At 41.3% G+C, this 19576-nt stretch overlaps 3 protein-coding genes across 8 annotated transcripts; all 3 read right to left on the minus strand.

Moving 5' to 3' along the window:
* Nucleotides 1-3129: 3129 nt before the first annotated feature.
* Nucleotides 3130-7131, minus strand: LOC122785186 (galectin-3-binding protein A-like). Of its 2 annotated transcripts, none has more exons than XM_044050865.1 (7): nt 6387-7131; nt 6099-6227; nt 5786-5873; nt 5433-5636; nt 5145-5279; nt 4776-5061; nt 3130-4274 (listed from the first exon to the last, which is right to left on the minus strand). In XM_044050865.1, the coding sequence occupies exons 3-7, from the start codon at nt 5868-5870 to the stop codon at nt 3281-3283; spliced, it is 1704 nt and encodes a 567-aa protein (XP_043906800.1). In that variant the 5' UTR covers nt 5871-5873; nt 6099-6227; nt 6387-7131; the 3' UTR covers nt 3130-3280. The 2 variants fall into 2 exon arrangements, with proteins under 2 accessions (XP_043906800.1, XP_043906799.1); XM_044050864.1 differs by having other exon boundaries at nt 6196-6227; nt 6387-7130.
* On the minus strand, nt 6103-14893 carry cant1a (calcium activated nucleotidase 1a). 5 transcript variants are annotated; one of them, XM_044050868.1, is made up of 5 exons: nt 14754-14893; nt 14096-14203; nt 8625-9290; nt 7620-7823; nt 6103-7518 (listed from the first exon to the last, which is right to left on the minus strand). In XM_044050868.1, exons 2-5 carry the CDS (start codon nt 14124-14126, stop codon nt 7148-7150), a joined length of 1272 nt encoding a protein of 423 aa, XP_043906803.1. In that variant the 5' UTR covers nt 14127-14203; nt 14754-14893; the 3' UTR covers nt 6103-7147. The 5 variants fall into 5 exon arrangements, with proteins under 5 accessions (XP_043906803.1, XP_043906804.1, XP_043906802.1 ...); XM_044050869.1 differs by lacking the exon at nt 14096-14203 and having other exon boundaries at nt 14754-14892; XM_044050867.1 differs by lacking the exons at nt 14096-14203; nt 14754-14893 and adding an exon at nt 13400-13617.
* Nucleotides 14894-15297: 404 nt separating this feature from the next.
* On the minus strand, nt 15298-18680 carry syngr2a (synaptogyrin 2a). The gene is made up of 4 exons (XM_044050043.1): nt 18434-18680; nt 16853-17090; nt 16605-16744; nt 15298-16516 (listed from the first exon to the last, which is right to left on the minus strand). Exons 1-4 carry the CDS (start codon nt 18530-18532, stop codon nt 16319-16321), a joined length of 675 nt encoding a protein of 224 aa, XP_043905978.1. The 5' UTR covers nt 18533-18680; the 3' UTR covers nt 15298-16318.
* Between the last annotated feature and the right edge of the window lie 896 nt (nt 18681-19576).

Raw genomic sequence — 19576 nt, forward strand, 5'->3', positions numbered from 1 at the left:
TATCTTCTGACATCATATTTAGCCACAGCATTTTTCCGTGGTTCCCTTTTCCACAGGTGTCTGATGTCTTTAAAAAAGAAAGAGCAGAGAGAGAGAGAGAGAGAGAACTAGACAGGTAACTAGGACACCACGTTTGATATCAAATCTGTGGTGACTAAAGCCATCGTGTTGGTCATTCATTCATTTTAATCTGAAATTCCAGCAGCGGGATTAGTTCGAAATGTTGCACACCCGCATGACTCGTCAGTGGAAAGTTGAAGTTAACGTGGACACAAAACGACGAAACCTGATCAACAACACCTGTGTTGGGTGTGGGCCAGAAAGGAAGTGACTCTTTGATCTAAGATAAAAAAAAAAAAATGAGTGGAAAATATACTTTTATTGTAATTTACCAAACTGTCCAAACAGTCACCGTCCGTCACACTGAGGTACTTAGTGATGTGGTGGGCTCTGCTCGGATCCTCTCCTCTTCCGTGTACATTCGCCACCACAAAGGCAAAAAGGGGAATGGCCTAAACCTCAAAATGACAGGACTTTCAAGACCAGAAAGGCAGAAAAAAATGTCATTGTGGGAACTGGTGGGCACTGTGGCAGTGACCCACATCCCTTTTTGACCTGACCGCCGTCTAGCTGCTCCACCGTCCATCCCTGTGGCTTGTTGACCCCTATTCACATTATATTGGAGAGAATGAGCGGTAACAAACGCCAGTAAGGAGGAAGAACACATCTGTTTAAATAAAAAGAAACCAGAATTTCTGGATTCTCCTGTGAGGAAAACACTTAAGATAAGGATGTCCGTCGCCAGAATTGATGGGTTTTTGTCAACAACATTTCTAATGAAATGAAACTTTGTTATTTGCGGGCTGAATGTCACAACTCGAGAGACGTCACATGTCTGTGTCCTGTTTCCACAAAGAGGAACTGAGGGGACTGAGGTTCTGGAGGGGGGGGACACACACTGGATTCATTAAGATACAACAACATGAGTCCATGCACTGCCATCTTTATTGAAAAGAGAAACATAACGTATGAAAATGACACTATTGACGCTGGTGTCAAATTTTTTAACCATTGTATTAAACAATAGAAATCATATTTGTTGTTTGTTTTTCTTTTTAATATGAGGTGATGAGAAGTTGATCTACAACCTGAAGATCATGGTTTGTGGATTTTAGGGGTGTGTAAGGAAATATCTCAGTCCTCACACATAGAGGACAATAAAAGTGTCTGTGCGTGTGTGTGTCATATTTGTGTAGCCTATCCAACATCTTTGATGACCTCGCCAATTTCTTTAATTATGAGAATGTAATTACTAAAACACACAAACCCATGTTCTTCATCATCCTGTCGTAGCTTTTCTTGTACGACACAAACTAATGAGTCGCTGTGTGGTGATTTGATTACAAAATGTCCTCATGAAGATAATAATATACTGATGCAGGTTCTGAATGAGCATTTGCATATTCCTACAGATTTGTAAACATCACTACGCATACAGAGGTCAGAGGTAGAGATTTTAATTGGCACTGGCGTCAACACGATGTCACAAGTCATTTCCTCCACAGTGCTATCCCTCCATGACTGCATATCTGCGGTGTGGCCCTTCAAAAGAGGAACAGTGTGAACAGCAAGTTAGCCATGTGCTATTTGACCTTTTCACCCCCTCAGACTTCTACGCACATTGTTTTCACCATTTGACACCAGTGTCAATACAAGCCAGGTCTTTGTCGTTTTTCATACATTATGTCTCTATTATTCTCCACTGTTCCCACGTGCTCACTAATGTATAAAATAACATCAATATGTGTAGTGATGTTTGCAAATCTGTAGGAATATGCAAATTATTCAGAACCTGTATCAGTGTATTATTATCTTCATGAGGACATTTTTTAAACATATGATGAGACAATTACTCTTGGGTTCTTGTCATACAAGAGTAACTATGACAGGATGTTGAAGAACATGGGTTTGTGTGATTAGTAATTAAATAAATTGGCATTTGGATAGATGCGATTGATTTTGGCAACAGACGGACTCATGTTGATGTATCTTAAAAGCACTCCTGGGAAACAGTGTTCATAAACCCACAAAGGTATGTTCAGACTTGTGGGGGTTAATTATTTACAACAATAACAACAACAGCAACAATGACAATTAAGTCGATAATTACACTCACAGAAAACCAGCCTCGCCTGTGGAGACATACCTGAACGTTCACTCCTGATGAACACGTTCATTTACAAACTTATTGTAAGTCACTTTGGATAAAAGCGTCTGCTAAATGACATGCAATGTAATGTAACAATGAGCTTACTGTCTTACTGTTGGGTTTGAAACCACAGCCCAACATGAGTGGAAGTGAAGGAGTCACCTTTAAATACGCAGAGATCACCGTCTCTTTAGACCTAATCAATCACCTCGGATCATGTCATGTGTTGCCGCAGTCACAGACGTGGAAGACGTGACGAACTACTATCGCATCCCAAACAAATCCCCTCATAAACACAAATCCTGTCACTTTCACTCTCTTATCTGCTGCTTTTTTGTTGTTGTTGTTATGTTTTCATGTGCAGCTGAGCAAATGGAACAGATTTCATCTATTATATTATTATGAACTAACTAGAGAGCAACTGGAGAATGTTTAAAATGTCCCTGCTTCTGTTTGTCTACAGGAATTTGTTGAAAATTGAAACTGAATTCTACATTTCCAACAGTGGTATTCATTTTTAAACTCCACCGACTGTGCTGTGTTGAAACTGCCTGTTTGATTTCATCTCTCTATTCTTTTATTTCATCTTAACTTTTGTGTGTTATCGTATTGAAGGTGTACAGTAAAGTGACCTTGAGTGTTTGAAAGGCGCTTACAAATAAAATGTATAATCATTAATAAAGGAACCCCAACCTTGTTAAAAAGTAACTCTTACTCTAAGTACATTTAACAAGTTACTCTTTTACAGTACATTTTTAGAGTAGCACATTTACTTTTTAATTAAAATAGTGGTACTTTTTTACTTGAGTAGAATATTTCAGTGCTCTTTCCGCCTCTGCTTGTGATGGACTAATTGGGTCTTTTAAAATACTATATTATACTATAATATTTTTTTAAATAAATGCAGACACACAGAAAACAACTGAGAGACTGTTTTATTTCTCATTTTAAAAAGCAGGTAACGATATCAAGTGCTTCAAATCGCCGAATCAATGCAGAAGTGTGAGAACATATTTAGATACACAGACCATGTTGATTACAAGCAACAAAGTGATCATATGGAAGGATTCATCAGGCTAAGATATACTCTGGTCTCACTACAAAGCGGTAGGTGTAGTTGTTGTCGGGACAGGGATAGGAAAGACCAACGGTAGAATTTTCACTGATATAGCCCACGTCGTCCTTGAAACCCTGGACCTCACAGATGTACTTGCCCTGGCACATCAGCAGAAGTCGATTGTGAAAGATAACTTTGTACCTACTGTAGTCGCTCTGGGGCCTCAGCCTCACCATGGGGAGGGACTTGCAGCGCAGCCCTTGGTTTGAACACTGATATTGACTCGTGAAGATGCCTAACCCCCAGCCGGCCTTTTTACCCTGAAAGATCAGGCTGTTGTGGATAGGTGTGCTGAATGTTCTGATTTGATGATTAGGGGTAACAGCAATGCTCCATGAATCAGTGTAGAGCCTTGGCTGGTAATCCTCCTCAGCGTTGTCAAACTTTGGGTTGGACAAAAGGTTGCTCAAGAGCAGAACATTAAACTGGAATGCTTTCAACATGTTGTCATGATATAGTTTTTGATGAGTGCTGTAAAGGGAGGAGTTGACCTCAAGTGCATACAGTTTCTCCACGGCGATCATGGGGAAACGGATGCGGTTCAGGAGGTCAACCTGGCTTTTCAAACTGGTGGCGTTGCCCCTCTCTGTGATCCAGCTCTCTACACTTTGGAGCAAAAAAAACTCGTCTGGCACCACCACGTCTGAGCGGGAGAGAATGAGTCCAAAGAGCTCCGCGGAAATGTCGGCCCATGCTGGAGATGTGGTCAGGTTCACGAAGTTCCAGGCCAGGTACTGGATGCAGTTCTCCCGGAGAACCAAGTCCCCAGTCTCCTCTGCATATTTGTAAAGGGATAGCTGAGTGTGAAACAAAGGGTCCTCTGGGAGGACTTGAGTGAAGAGCCTGGTTGTGTCCTCTACCAGCTGCTTCACCCCAAACTTAGAAGCCATCCAGTGGATGCACTGCACAGAGGACAAGGTCACGTTTATCTTGCGCGTGTAAAGGTACCTGTCGAGAAGAAAATTATTATTAGATTATACGTCTTTCACTCCCATTTAAAGGTCTAGTGTGTTAAGTTTAGAAGGGCGTAACGAGAGATTTGAAGTCAATAATTGCTTTTTAGAAAATTGTTAGTTTTCACAGCCTTGGTACTTTGCTTTAACGTTTGAAAGGGCGGCTCACTACGCTGAAAGGAGAAAAAGAGTGTTTTCATCTTTTCATCTTTTACTTCCCTGACACACTTAAGGGGAAGGACGGGGGAAAGCAGAGGATTTTGCACCCTGCGGTCTCACCATTAAGGCCCTGGTATAAGCAATTGGCAAGAATTGGGATCCGTGCAGCACATGCGCAAACTGAATTTCCGGCCCATTGCTAGGTGGAGTATTAAGCCCCGTTCACCAAGCAGAAAAGACAACGGATGTCACTACCTTCGTAATTCTGACACACTGGACCTTCAATGGAATATATGAATTGTGTAAAGCAACATGAATCATTTTATTCTCAGTATACCGAATAAAGGAGGAGAAATATGGTCGGCAGGAGAGGCTGACATCCACAGTGATGCTAGAAATGTCCTCAGTAGCATTAAAGAGTGGGAACTGTGAGAGCATTATTTTGTGGGCGCAGATCTGCGTTTCCAACATCTCCAGAGTCCCATTCTGCATTTTGTTTCCAGAGGCACTCTTGGCTACGATCAGAAAGTTGCAGCCACGTTGGTCGTCAAATGTTTTACCAAGGTCGTCAGAGAGACTGAAAGTGTGGTCCAGCAAGTGTCTACGATCTCCCAAACTCGTGTCTGGAAAAACATGTTGAGAGAAAATGCTCCTGAATTACACAGGAAGTTACTTTTGCTGAATCAAGGTTGCAGGAGGTTCTTACCCTCGGTTTCACAAGTAACTCCAACATCCTCTTTGTGGGTGCAGTCGGTTACTCCCCAGCCTTTGAACCCACAATTGAACAGATGTTTCTCGTTGCCATTACACTGAATATCATCCAGCCAAATGGGCCCAGTGACTGTAAAATGAACGAGGACACATTTGTTGATTGTTATGAGATTAACACTTCACACGGCTCCTTCCGGATGCTGTCATTTTAACTCACAAATCCCTCACTCATAGCAATCAATTCACTGCCCTCTGGTGGGCCGTTAATGGAAGTGAAGGGCACCTTGTCCATAGTCCTGGCCGATGTCAAAAGACTTTGCTCCAGGGAAGTGGAGCTGACGACACACCACCTGGGCCTCAGCCATGTCCCAGCCATCGTCGCACACTGTCCCCCATTTGCTGTCATGGTAGACCTCCACACGGCCCACCGCAGGACTTTTGGAACCAACCAGCCTCACGTCACCCTCCCGTGGCTGGGCTGTGCTCTCTGTGAGAGAGCAGAGGTTAGAATCACCGAGGCCTTGACAGCACAAAGGTCATTCATCATATGTACAGTGCATCAATAACACGGGCATTGCAAAACTATTATTGTATAATTTAATATGTAATGATATGTGCTTGCTTGGGGGGACTCACTGAACAGGTCAACTCTGAATGCCCCTTCACAGACATGGAGAAGTAGCAGAAGCCACAGCAGGCACATATTTCGACGAGTCGGCATTTTCTGACAAAAAAGAAGCACTGTGAGGACTATGTTCACTACATTCTAACCTTATTTGCATAATAAAACATACTGCCTTTATTGCACATCAATCATAAGGAAGGAAAATGCAGTATAAAATCACTTTCATTTGGATGGAATCATAACTGCAGTAGTGTTCTCACAATAATTCACCTCAACTATCACAGTAAAAGGAATTAACGACATTAAAAAAAAAATGCAACTCACCCAATAAGTCTTTTACTTTGTTTATTGTGGATTTTGTCAATTCAATTTTTGTTCAAATAATCACACGTAGAATATGACACAAAGAACCTGTTTATACCTGTTTATGTTGGTAAGTGAACCAGACAGTGACTGCATCATGGAGGAAGTAAGAACACAAAAATCAATCAGGAGGTTAAGATATTCAATTCATTCAACTATCAAGGTTAACATCAATGCGAGCAAATGAAATGAACAGTTCAAAAGTAAGAATGACGTGATATATGCTGAAATATCATGAAGGCACGTTACCTTCTCTCCTCTGCTGTCTTCAAATGTGCCGTCTTCTTGATGCCCTACGACACACGTCTCACCTTTTAAAGTGTGCGAGGGGCCTGTATAGTTTCACTTCGCCATTCCTGCTCCTTAACAGACATGCAAATATTGCACAACTGGAGCCAGCATGTGGTTTATACAAGATGTCTCAGAAAAGAGGAATCAAAAGTTTACGGTCAGCAAATCCACCTGCTATCCCCCTCAAAAAACAAAACCCTGACACAGTTTGATTCTTTGTTCCACATAAAAATCCTTTTTTTTTTTTCTTTTTTAAACAAAGAATTAAAACAGACTTTTCCACTGTCATTACAACATGTTTGCTATGTATATGGAATGCTGCCTTTTGACATGGAACAACAGCGAATTTTGCTAAAACTTTTTCAGAGCATACACTATGTGCATTAAAAACGTCTGTTTGAGGGGAAAAAAGAAAAAAAGAAATCACACAACGTAACGAATCAATCATTTGTACATTCATCATAAGAAAGGCTACAGTACTGCGGAACCACGTTTGTTCCCGGGAAGGAGATGATGCACTTAAAACCCAAAGCAGGACCGCACGTCTCACAGTCTCTGCTCACAGTTCTTCTGCTTCACCCCTGAAGCTCAGCTGAAGTCATGTTTTTATGGTGAGGAAGCAGCTCGCATTAACTTAATAAAAACAGTGATTTCATTGTAAACAAAACAGAATAACAGTGCAGTGTCCTCAAGAGAGAGTCCCTCAGTCTCTGTGCCGTCTATATGAACTCTAGGCCTTCATATTTCACGTCCCCAATCTTGGTTTCAGGTAAAAGGATGCGTCCGTCAAGTGTGAAGGCCATTATGTATGTCGCGACATTCCCGGCGTCCTCCTCCGACTTGAGGGCCAGGATGATCTGGTCGTCTGTGTTGGGAACAAACTTGAAGGAGGAGAAGCCATGAGTGGGGATGAGAGGCCCCACTCGACTCACAATGATGTCTTTGAAATCCGCCGAGCAGCTCACGGCGAGGTTGGTGCCGCGGCGCTCGTCCGCCGTCTCCTCATAGCGCTCCATGCTGGCGCGGCGAGGGAGGAAGAACCAGCGCTGCAGCGTGTCGCTCCATGCTGCTGACTCATGGATAAGATAACCTGCAAAAAAGGAAGAGGGACATAACGGTGAGGAAGGTGAAGTGGAAACAGACACGTGGAAGCACGTGGAAACGCGTCGAGAGTGAGATTTACATCCTCACCTGGGGGCTTTATGTCTGCTGCCACCTTCAGAGCTTTGTACCTGGGGACCCAGTTCTCGTGTCTTATATCTCCTCTGTAGCCAACGACTTTCACCCACTCGGGGTTGTTGTTGACGAACTCTCCTTCAGTCGTGGTCCACTCCTTCCCCAGACCACCAATGTACAGGTGCTCGTCTTTCACTGCGAGCCACTCCGCTTTGAAGCCTATCGGTATGAGCGAAAGCAGCAGTACATTCATGTCAAAACATCCAAAATAATGTCAGTAATTACTATACATGCTACTACACTGCTTTTCTTTGGTGTTAATTACCTGATGATCTGTAACTACATTAATCCACTGTTTCCTGACATAAACTTTTAACCACTTTGAAAAGGTCACCAGGTCAATCTGACTGGTTGTGAAATGTTTAAGGATGGAGGAAGGAAAAAATGTGAAGGTTTTTTTTTTTTCCTGCAGGCCTTTGAGGGTTGTTTATATCAAAACATCTGAAATGTTTAGAGGGGTAACCTCTTTGACAGTCAAAAATTGCCACACTAGGTTTGTTGGAGGCCACAGACTAGTGTCGTAACATTTTCTGTATAGTCAAATGAGGAAGTGCACGTTTGCCACCAACACTAAAATCAGCACCAAATTTTAGTAGGCTGATTATCATTAAATCTGGATTATTTCGTAGTGGTTAGCTATCCTGCCTTTTCAGCAAGAAGACCTTTTTTTGCGTGGGTTTTCTCTGGGTTGACACGTTTCCTCCCATAGTCCAAAAACCAGATCTGCTTCAGAATGAACTGAATTCTTCCTCGGTCAACACCAACCCCCCAACTAGTTTAAAGTAGTGATTTAGTAGTTTTTGTGTAATATTGGTAAAATGGAGACCAAAAAGAGACCAAAAGCATAATCCTCTTGGCCTGTAAGATGCATGTAGTGCAGTATGAAGTACATCTGAAATCTAGGGGAGTATAAAATACAAGTACATCACAACTTATGTATTTTTCCAACAGTATGCTGACCTTTTGCAGCACTGCCATCACCATCAGGTAAGATGACCCAGGGCACAGCTTTACCACCATCAATGTGATAGACTACACCCGTTCTGTCATCGACGCTGTAGAGCTTCCCGTTGAACACCACCAGTTCCGACAGCTCCATACCGCGGCCTTTCTCCGACAGGTGGCTCTCCAGCACCACCCTGTCTTCATCCCAGTCAACGGCCACCTTGTCACCGCTCACTGACACCAGCAGGTAACCGTGCCGCATGTAGCTGTACCACGTCAGCTTCTTGTCACTCTGAGAGTTGGTGTCCAGGTCGGCAATGACCCCGATGCGATAGCGGGTGCCCTGTGACGTGTGCTCGGGTGTACTGAGAGGGTAGGTGTTGTTGTAGTGGGACTCCATCGGCCAGGTCTCGACGTGCGGGGATCTCACGTTGTGGGTGTTGTGGGAGCGAAAGTGAAGGCCTGAACTCAAGTGCATGAAGAGCAGCAGGAGCAGGAGCAGGGCGAGTGCCACGGCCGCGATGGGCCTCCACTTCAGGCGGAAACGGGGGTCCGTGGCATTAGCCATGGAGGCCAGGATGGGGAGGCCACCGACAGAAATACGAAGGGTGTTCATGGGCTCATGCTCCTGTCGAGGGCTGCCTGGGGTTGCAGGCATCAAAGACGGAGGCCTGGTGTGACCTGAAAAACAAAACAAGGCGATATGGTCCAAAAATATTATCAGGATGAAAAAACTTGTTGTGATAAAATTTCACATAGTCAAAGGTGTAGTGTAGAACTTTTTACACACAATTCTGATTGAGTTAATTAGCTTCAAACCAAGGTATCATGTTCATGACTTAACACAGTAGAAAATGACTGAATGACTGAATGAATAGACAGAAGACTAGAACAAGTTCTGCTAATTTGAGGCAAAACCATAGACCATTATGTAAAAAATGGACAAAGTCTTCCAATTTCCTCTGTGAAGTAAAAAAAAGGGGTAAAATATACTGAAAATCCACCAGAGGGCGACACTACTTGATGCAAAAATAAGTCAACATGTCCATGGGGAAGTGAAGTTAAATAAACCCGATTGCTAGTTTCAGGTCTTCTTTATTAGCACATGATGTCAGTTTTGTAGGTTATGTTTTAGAGGAAATAAACAAGCAAACCTTTATTTAATTATTTCCAAGTATTTACATCACAATATGTTAAACAAAATATAACCACGTGTTATGACAAATTGCTTGTGTTGAAGGAGCTACTTTTCTCTCGTACTCTCGACAGTCCAGGAGAGCACAGGTCGCAGTCTGTTCTACATCTGACACAATTGCTTAAATCTTGAAGAACTACCAAACTGCTGACACTGCGACACATGCACTCATTGCAGCACACCAACGATATTTAGTTTATTGTCACAGACAAGCAACTGGAACGTCACAGCAGTTATTTCAGACCAGTTTTGAGCAAGTCAATTGATTGGACGATAGTCATTCTATGAGTCTGTGAGTCTATGATTCTATGAGACTTTTAACAGTCATAACGTCTGCATAATAATCATTCATCACACCGACTGTCAGGCGTTATCAGTGTATACTAAAGGTGGGAATGAGATTCCGATTATTCGCTTGACTGTAAAAGCTCACTCAGTTTCCGTGACTATTCGTGATGGATTAAGAAGACGATACAAAACAAATGTTTGATCAGTTATCGCATTCATAAAAACAGATCTTTCTTCTCCACTGACAACTTGAGCGACATTTATTATCACGACATGTCAGCAAACATTTAGTCAGTGTGCTGCATGTGTGTTTGCAGACGATTCCTTCAAGGTACATTGAAGCTGCTCCTCTAAAGCTCGACACACACTGCAGATCCTGCAGAAGCGATGAAATCGACCAGGGTCTGTGAATGCACCTCGATAGCTTCATCCAAGTGCAAAGTGACTGAAGACCATCTGCCGAGAGCAGGAAACAATGAAGCAGCCAACTGTCGGATCAAACTGTTAACTGGTGCTCAGCAATGAATCGAAAAATGGCAGTACAGCGTGCTGCAACATTTCTTGACATCAAAATGTGTGTCAAATTACCATTTGAGATTAAATATCATCCTGACCTACACTCATCATATCCTACAGACTGAAGAAAACACCTTTGTTTGTCACAGATCTGCACAAATACCACACAGTAATAATCATTTATATGTTATTCAAATCAAAAGAAGTTATATGGTTTGCGAAAGGAGAGAAATATTCTCTCCTATCGCAAATCAAATAATCGCAATTCGATATTTATGTAAAATCGTTTAGCCCTACTGTAACCTCGCCACATTCATACCAACCCCCAAAGCAACTCTCAACAGAAATTTCATTCTCGAGTTTCAGAACTATTGCATAGAACATAGAAACAAATGTCCATGAATTAAAGTAGTTGACACAACCTGTGTAGCATGCAGGACAAGCTCATTGTTAGTGTTGCTAGGCAACAGACAATTTGGTCTGGTTGTGGAACTACTTTTTTGGCATAATTATTTGTTAAATAATAATAGAAAAAAGATTTGCAGCATGTGTACTATCTGAACTGTTGTATTCAAGCAATATCACACTCAACGTTGTGCAGTTATTAAGAAGCTGAAATCAGAGAATTTGTATTTGAAAAAAAAGCCAAACAGCTAGTTGGCGACTCATTTAGCGATTGATTATTGAACCTTTATCTACACAGATGATAGACACCGCGTCTTCACAGGGTCACAGTGAGTTCACGTCTGAAAATAGCTTTGTAGTTGTAAGAAAATGGAGAGAATGAAGACACTCTACACCGTCTCTGAGATACGTAAGTGGATGTATGAAAGAATAAAACGGCAGCAGACCAAGAAGTGCATGGTTCAGGATGATCAACTAATTAAAGAATGCGGACGACAGCGATGGGAGAAAAGTATACAAATTATGAATCCCACAGTCCTGTGACACACGGCGTCGTTAACATGTGAGGAGAACAAGCTGGGGATTCATGAGAAAAATGTCCCTGTGGCCCAACAGATGGCAGCATCTGTTTCCAATGTCTTAAAGACTATGTCAATTAGGGAAGTGAAGCCCAGTCTTTCATCAAAGTGAGATTGACACTCACCAGCCACTTTATTAGGCACACCCGTCTAACAGGTATGTGAACATGTGCAAGCCGAGCATCAGAAAGGCAGGTCCAAGTATTTCTGATACGGTTCATCTACTTGAAATGATAGAAAGGCAACAATAACTCAAAAAGTAACTTAATATTTTACAACCAGGGTGTGCAGAAGAGCAGCTCTGATGCACAAACATGTCACATCTTGAAGCAGTAAGGCTACAGCAGCAGAACTATTATAACTATTATAACTATTGTAACAGACAGCATGGCTGACAGATCCTACTCACGTGTTGTCCTTCAGTTGACCGCCTTTACACCTTTACACCACATTTCTACTCCTGAGAGCAGGTGGGTTACTCATGTCTGTCTGCTTCAGTTAAATTCAGCTGGGAGCTCACATAGAGAAGTGTTTAAACCTCATATAAGAAACGCAAGTGGGCCGGGCCTTACAGTAATGTTGAGTGCATATCAGGTGACCTTTAGAGCAGTATGTGAGTGTGAAGAGTGGGAGTGACAATAAAAGGTAAGCTGTGCAAACAGGTAGAACAGGATACGAGATGCTGGTCCATGTAGTGTCTGCTCCTGATTGTAAGCAAACGTTGTAGTGCCGCTGTTGCTGAAGGACACATTTCATAAATATGCAGATAATCAGGCTTCTCCGTTTTGTTGGTTTGCTGTTTGATTCCGTTGTACTGTGATTTAAAACGCATTTTTAAAGTCCAATCACACAAATTAATCAGTAAGCGTTTCTTAGCTGGAGCCCTGTCCAATACATATCAGTTTAATGATTAGCTATCGAGACAATGCCTCAAGCAAACACTTTAAACATGAGCTGATTCCAGCCATATGCAAACAAATGTACATGTTGCCTTTAAATTACATGCAAATGACAGCAATTTGAATATATTTGAGCTTTGGACTACACAGTGCAACAAAATATCAGGAAATATCAGAGGAATACATAGTGAGGGTAATTTTTTTATGTTAAATGTTAATATTTGTATTGCCTTTTCCTAGTTTATATGATCATACTGTTTTGCATGTTTAAATACTGTGGTTGCTATCAAAGTTGATTAAAACCGATTAAACAATTCAGTGGATTAACAGGAAATACTTGAAAGACTACATTCAGGAAAACAATCACGAGTCATGAAAATACTACGAAATACTGTGTGAATGAACAGATATTTTCCTCGACAGTGGGAGCCAAAACTGCACCATTTTGTGACCGGTGTGTCCACTTCCATCCTTGTGCAATTCCAGGGAACTTCTACAGCTCTAAACCTGGCCTCAGGAGCTTCACCCTCTGTGGCCAACATACAGCTGCATTTCTCTGTAACGAGTGTAAAAGAGCTGAAAGAGTCTTTCATTAGTGAGGGCCCCTGAGCCAAACAGCAGTCTATTATGAAAACAGCATCTGGGGGGGCCCCCCACAAACTAACTATCCTCTCTTCTTAATAGAAACATACCACAAACATCGCTGAAACGCGGTCTGACAGCAACACGCTGTGATGGTAAACACAAACAAACTCACCTCGTCGTCTCTTCCTGCCCGAGCGCTCAACCACTGTCATCACAACTATCTCACTAGACGTCCACAACCGGCCCGCAGCTCTAAACTCCCTTTATGCTCATTATTTGCAGTGCAACCATGACTAGGGAAAATGTAATGCTGGTGAACTTTACCTAGACTGGTGGAATATGACTCAGTCCAAAGGGGCATATCTTGCTGAAGGCCAGCACCGTTCACTCAGCTGTCATTCATCTCCTGAACAGTCAACTGACAAAGGTTAGGAGGACGTTGTTCCTCCTCCTTGTGCATGCAGTGCAGAAGAAAAGCCTCACATTCTGCAGGTTGAATAGGTGTTGACATGAAAGCTGGGGCCGTGACTCTGTTTCTGCTCCTGTGATGAAATCAGAAATCTGAGTACTCTCACTGAACTCAGTCCACAGATCGGCCTGATTGCGTCAGACAAACTAACTTTGACCTGTAGTAACATCAGCGAGCGACCAATCAAACTCTTAGAACACGGAGAGGGTGAAGAAATAGACACTTGTGTCTCTCCCAGAGTAAATTTGTTCAGTTTAACCTAAAGAAAAATAATGTTAACAAACATTAGCCATAGATGCTAATATTTGGAGTCAAATATCAAAATGCTCTTCCTGACACAACCCTCCAATTTTTCCAGGCTTGGGACCAGCACTATATGTAAATTTAGAGTGTCCAGTTAACAATCAGCATAGGGATAAGCCCTACAGTTACAAGCCCAATTTCCATGCCCATGTTTTGCCCTAAAACTGCTCTTATAGAGATGCAATAATGTATGGCACCTGAATGGTTTGCCTGAAAAAAAAAAAAATCAACAAGCAACTTCCACTTACGGCAAAATGATACTGGACTTCCTGGTTTCATGTTCTGTGATTAAAAACAAATGTAGTTGTGAGTGTCTCTGCTTCGTCACTGTTTAGGATGACATCTGGGAGACAAGCCTGGAGGGAAGTAGAACAAGGAGGTGGGTGTGTGTCATAAATAGTTTATAGTTTTACTGAGACCTGTAAGGTTGATTCTGCACATAAATGACCCAAAGACAGATGTGTGTACCTATGCTCTTTTTATCTTTTTTTTTTTTATCCTTTTATGTCCTTTTATGTATGTGAAAGCACTTGCGTTTTTAAAGGTACTATACAAATAAAGCTTTACTTACTTACTATGCTGGTGGATGTGTGAACCTGCTCTGGTGTCTATGTGTGTGGAACTGGTTTGTGTGTGGATCTGGTCTGTGTGTGGACCTGGTCTCTGTGTATGGATTTGGTCTTTGTCTGTGAGGACCTGGTCTCTTTCTCTCTGTCTGTGAGGACCTGGTGTCTCTCACTCTCTCTCTTTGTGGACCCGGTCTGTGTGGACCTGGTCTGGGTCTCAAACCCTGTGTGTGTGTGTGTGTGTCATATACCCTCTGCGTTGCCAGCAGCGCAGTGGTTAAAACGCGCGCGCACACACACACACAACACACATTCCAGTTACGTTTCTCTTCGCACTCACCGCAGATATTAGACCTTCAGGTCCATGTTCACCAACGGCACGAGCTCACACATCGTTCCTTTTACCACTGTCTCGCGCTGGATTCCTTAACCCCCGTTTTCGTGAAACACACAGCCGTTTACTTCCTGTGTACTGCATGACGACACAACCCCGTGCGTTGGCTGCGCGCGCCGCGCGGATACAAGAGGCTCTGCCAAATGTTGCCTTCAAGTGCAGTCGGAAATATAGCTAGTCCAAACGAACAAGACACATTAATGAAAATTCACACGCTTGTTGCAAATAATACTGTAACTTTTGATTAATATATGCATAATATAACGGCATGAACATGCATAGAAATACTGAACAGACCAGCTCTGCACAGGCCCATTGAGGCTTGTGGTCGGTAGGTAACGTACTGCCTTCATGTCATTGTGTTTATCTTAACTAGCTCCTACACGTTCACCTACACAATTATTCGTGTAATGTAATGTTTACCAAGGGAAATCCCAGACCAGCACAGAGCCCGGATCTGCATCCTAAGGATATAAACACAATACCAGGCTTCAAAACGAGATGTTTTTTTATTAGACACACCCTCAATAATACAGAATACTGTATAAAAGGCACTTTGGTGAAAAATATTGTAAAGCGCTTGAGCATGACAGAAAAACTGCAGCAAATGGAAAAGATACCATGAAAAAAAAGGAAAAAAATAAATATATTAACAACTTCCACAATGTCACTGAATTTCCAGAAATCAAATACTTGCTGAAGAACACATTTTAGATACTGTGATTGAACTCAGTAAGTTAAAAGGACCTAATTAACGCAACTAATAAACAGTTTGACCTATTAAGAAGAGTGGAACTAAACCATAAAAATGAACCATCTCAAAGCAGATATTGCAAATTAACTACTCCCATTCTCAGTGCATAAAAGCCATTTTTCAGTGGTTGACAGTTGAAGAAAAAACTAAATGGCATTACAGTAGTTAAAGAGGGAACATTTCCATGCACCCATTGCATGCGTCAAATGTTTTGTGGCAAAAAAAACAATTATATGAATTATTTTGGTGTATTAGCGTGATAGCAACACAAATAGATCTACTAAAGAATAACTGATTAAAAAAAAAAAATCAACCCAAAAAACTATTATCCATCTTGAAAATGCAAAGCAGATTTCCTGGCAACAAAATAACCCAGACCTGTTCTTTGATTTGTGCTTCAACATTAGCAGCTCTCAAAAATGAAACAAAAAACAAGGCACTTGAATAACTACAGGTGCTTTGGTACAAAAGTATCAATGGCACAGTCGTCCTCTTCTCTTACCAAACTCCTTCAAACTAAATTCATTTTTTGGCACTCACATGCTGTGTGGACCACTGTGAACACACCAAAGGTCCACTGGACAACACTCAACAATGAAACACACGCCATCATTGCACCCAAAAATATGGAAACCCCTTTTGCAGGGAGAAACCTGGAGAGCAGAGAACAGTCCAGAATACTAATGAAAACATTGGCACATGTCTTGATTAAAAAAGAAACTCCCCAGTTGGATTAATGGGTTTGAATGTCAGTCCTTCAATAAGCTGGAGGTTGGTATTCCCCTGGTTGCTCCTGGTTGTTGGTGAAAGGTGACTGCTGGTAGCCCGTGGGGCCGCTGGTGTATGGAGCAGCAGGGTATGGAGTGGTTTGGTCACCGACTGGGTCTCTGTAGTCCTGGTCAAAGTCATTCACACCCTGACGATACCTTCCATAGGCAAAATATGTCAAAAGAGCCTGTTGAGCCACATTTGAAAGGGTCAGTTAAGCTTTTACATCAAGCATTTGAGTCAATCTCTAGACATATGAGAAAATAGTGACTCACAAAGGTGATGATTGAGAAAAAGGAGAAAGACAGGACAGCCCGGGCGGCATCTCCCGGTTGAGTAGACTCCTCAGTGGAGGTGTTAGCCCACTGGTTGGCCAGAACACAGAAGCAGATGAACCACAGTAATGTCCAAACCGCTGTAAAGCAAAACAAAACAAAATGTCTGGATGATCAAATATGATGACACTAATCACAGCTGCACTTTCTCGTTTGGACAAATTTCCAACAGTGAAACCTAACTTTACCTGAGAAGACTAAATCCCCGATAACAATGTATTTTCTCTCTTTGGCGTTGCTGATTTGTGGGAAGTAGGCATCAAGTATGATGAAGATAACACAAGCCAAGAAGGCCAGGACTCCAATTCCCACCCCATAGCTGCAGGCACTGTCGTTACCATTGAATATGCACTTGGCATCTTGCTGGGATGCTGGGTTTATGTAGCCTTCTGCAGTGATGGTCGCAAAGACCACAATTGAAAACAACTGGAAAGAAAGCACACACTGGGGTTAATGTCAGGAGGAAAAGGAAATAACAAAAATGTTTTAAGCCAGGCAGCTACAGGATTGTGCAATTACAAGCACACAAATCCCTTAATATTAAAGCATTCACAAAGACAGAATCATTTAAATTAATTTACAAACACCAGTTAAGCTAATACAGACGAGTGGAGCTGAGCAAATGACAGTAGAAATGTAACAGTGTATCTTGTTCCTTGTAAGACATCTGCAGTGGAGATTATTGGTTACCTGAATCGTAAAAATTTGATCAGCAACAACTATGATAATCAGCTACATGTAATGGGTTATTCAAGAAAAAGCCACAAGTTGTCTAGTTAAATCTTCTCAAGTGTTGAGATTACATTTAAAAAACAAAGTAGGAATCTGTCTGCAACTGTCAACTAGTCTATTTTTAAAATGATTGCAAAATCTTACTGATGATAACAGAAGCCTGCTTTTTATTTTATTGTGTAAATTATATTAAATCTAGTTTAAAAGCATTGCTTCCTTAAAAGTACTTGTTTGTGATTGAATGCCTAACGATAAATTAATCCATTTTATTGCAAAGTGCTATGTAAATGCATTTTCAGTTGCACGTTTCTGTTCCTATTATATGACACAAACTTCCTGAATCTGATCTTGATGGAGTTACGCACTTTAAAAACAAAAGGACAGGTGGCACTGAAAATACGTAATTTCCTTGTCTGTTCATAAGGGCATAAAAACCACAGAAGGAAAAAACGAATTGAGTCTAACGCAGGCCTACAAATTATGAATAATATATTAACACTTTCTTAATTCAGCGATAGGTTCTTTACCTCATAAAATTTCAGCGGAAAAAAGATAAAAGAATGTGGATTTACGTTTCCCAAGGTGCAAAATTAAAACCACCTCAAATATTTTGTTCTGTTCACACACCAAATATCCGCAGTGTTTCCTGTTTTCTTTGTAATATGGAGTAAAGAGCAGTAAAAGTTTGTCATTGATGTGACAATCGCTTGATAATCAATGTGAGTTTTAAACGAGACTATTCCAGTAACTTCAAAAAGAAAAGTTAGACCAAACGTAGACCATCAGTTAGTGGCAGTTGTGGTGACACAGCAAAGTGCAAGCTAACCGTAGCTTGGACCTATTGGTGCTATCAAAACAATATTAATTAATTATTCATAAAAATAAACATTCAGTCGTGTCTGTGTCCATAGTTTTCAACTAATTTTGCCAAGAAACCGTCCAATTATATGATTTTATCGACAGTGGCAGCGAACATCTGTTACAGTCAAGTGACAGCTGGCTAATCGTGATGCTAACGTATGCGTGGAGTCACTCACCCAACTCAGGCAGCGCAGGATGGTCTGCGGCTGTTTGACAAAGCCCAAGAAATCAAAAGTACCGCCTGCCAGAGAGGCTCCATAAGCGCTACCCTGCATTTTCTTTGTTTATTTACTATTCAGCGACTAAATAATCACTGGCCAGCGTTTGAAAGGCGAGTTAAAAAGCTTCTCTTGCCAAAGTTACGGCAGTTTCGTTTTGTTAAAAAACTGCTTCCTGAAAACTTTTCTGAAGACACGCCCCTGTGTCATGGTGCGTTCAGCAGCTCTTCGTTAACGGCAGTGTACGGCAATGGCGTCAGAGTTCGAGAATTCTGACATTTTATCTCAGATTAAAGTCAAAATTCTGTCTTTTTTCTCAGAATTCTTTTCCAAAAAATCACATGTGGCCCCAATTCTCTTCCGTATAATCTGCAGTGAAATATGAAAAGTTTATCTTTGTTTTGTTAAACCATTTAAACTTCCGTGTCTGATTCATGGACACTGGTGGTATTACATTTTTAGTTTTTTTACTGCCTTATTAACAAATGTAAATACAACAATACTTTTATTGCAAGTGCTATATACACATACTAGTAAAATAATATATAGGAATGCAATAACAAATAAAACAAATAACTAAATAGGAATATAATATTCATCAGTCTATAGTCATTAACCAAAGAATAGTCTGTTTTCAGCCTTCTTATATCTCTAGTCCTTTGATTGTAGTGCCATATTGGATCAGTTCTTGCAAATAATGATCAGAACTGTGTGGAATCTGGCGATAAAAGGCAGAGCCCAAAGCCAGATTGAAACACCTGAATTCAGTACTTGTGTTCATGTGTGGCCAAATACTTTTGGTCTATGTAAAATGTGATTTAGTGATATAGTTTTTGCAGTTTCTCGCTGTGACCACTGGTCGGCAGTAAACAACCATTATTCTAAATTTACTCAGATAAAATGACTGCACCTGCTCACTTCAAGACTAGGCACTCAAACAGTCAGAATAAGTGCATATTCACTGGTCCTTGCATTTAAAAACTATTCACATTTACGATTAATAAATTGAATGCTGGCAGATCTGTAATAATTGCTAATAAGGCACAGCTGTGATGAGAGAGAACAGAGAAAGAGGAAGTAAACAAGATGTTTTTTTGTATT

This window comes from Solea senegalensis, linkage group LG19 (genome assembly GCF_019176455.1).
Source record: "Solea senegalensis isolate Sse05_10M linkage group LG19, IFAPA_SoseM_1, whole genome shotgun sequence".
In the NCBI taxonomy this organism is placed as follows: Eukaryota; Metazoa; Chordata; class Actinopteri; order Pleuronectiformes; family Soleidae; genus Solea; species Solea senegalensis.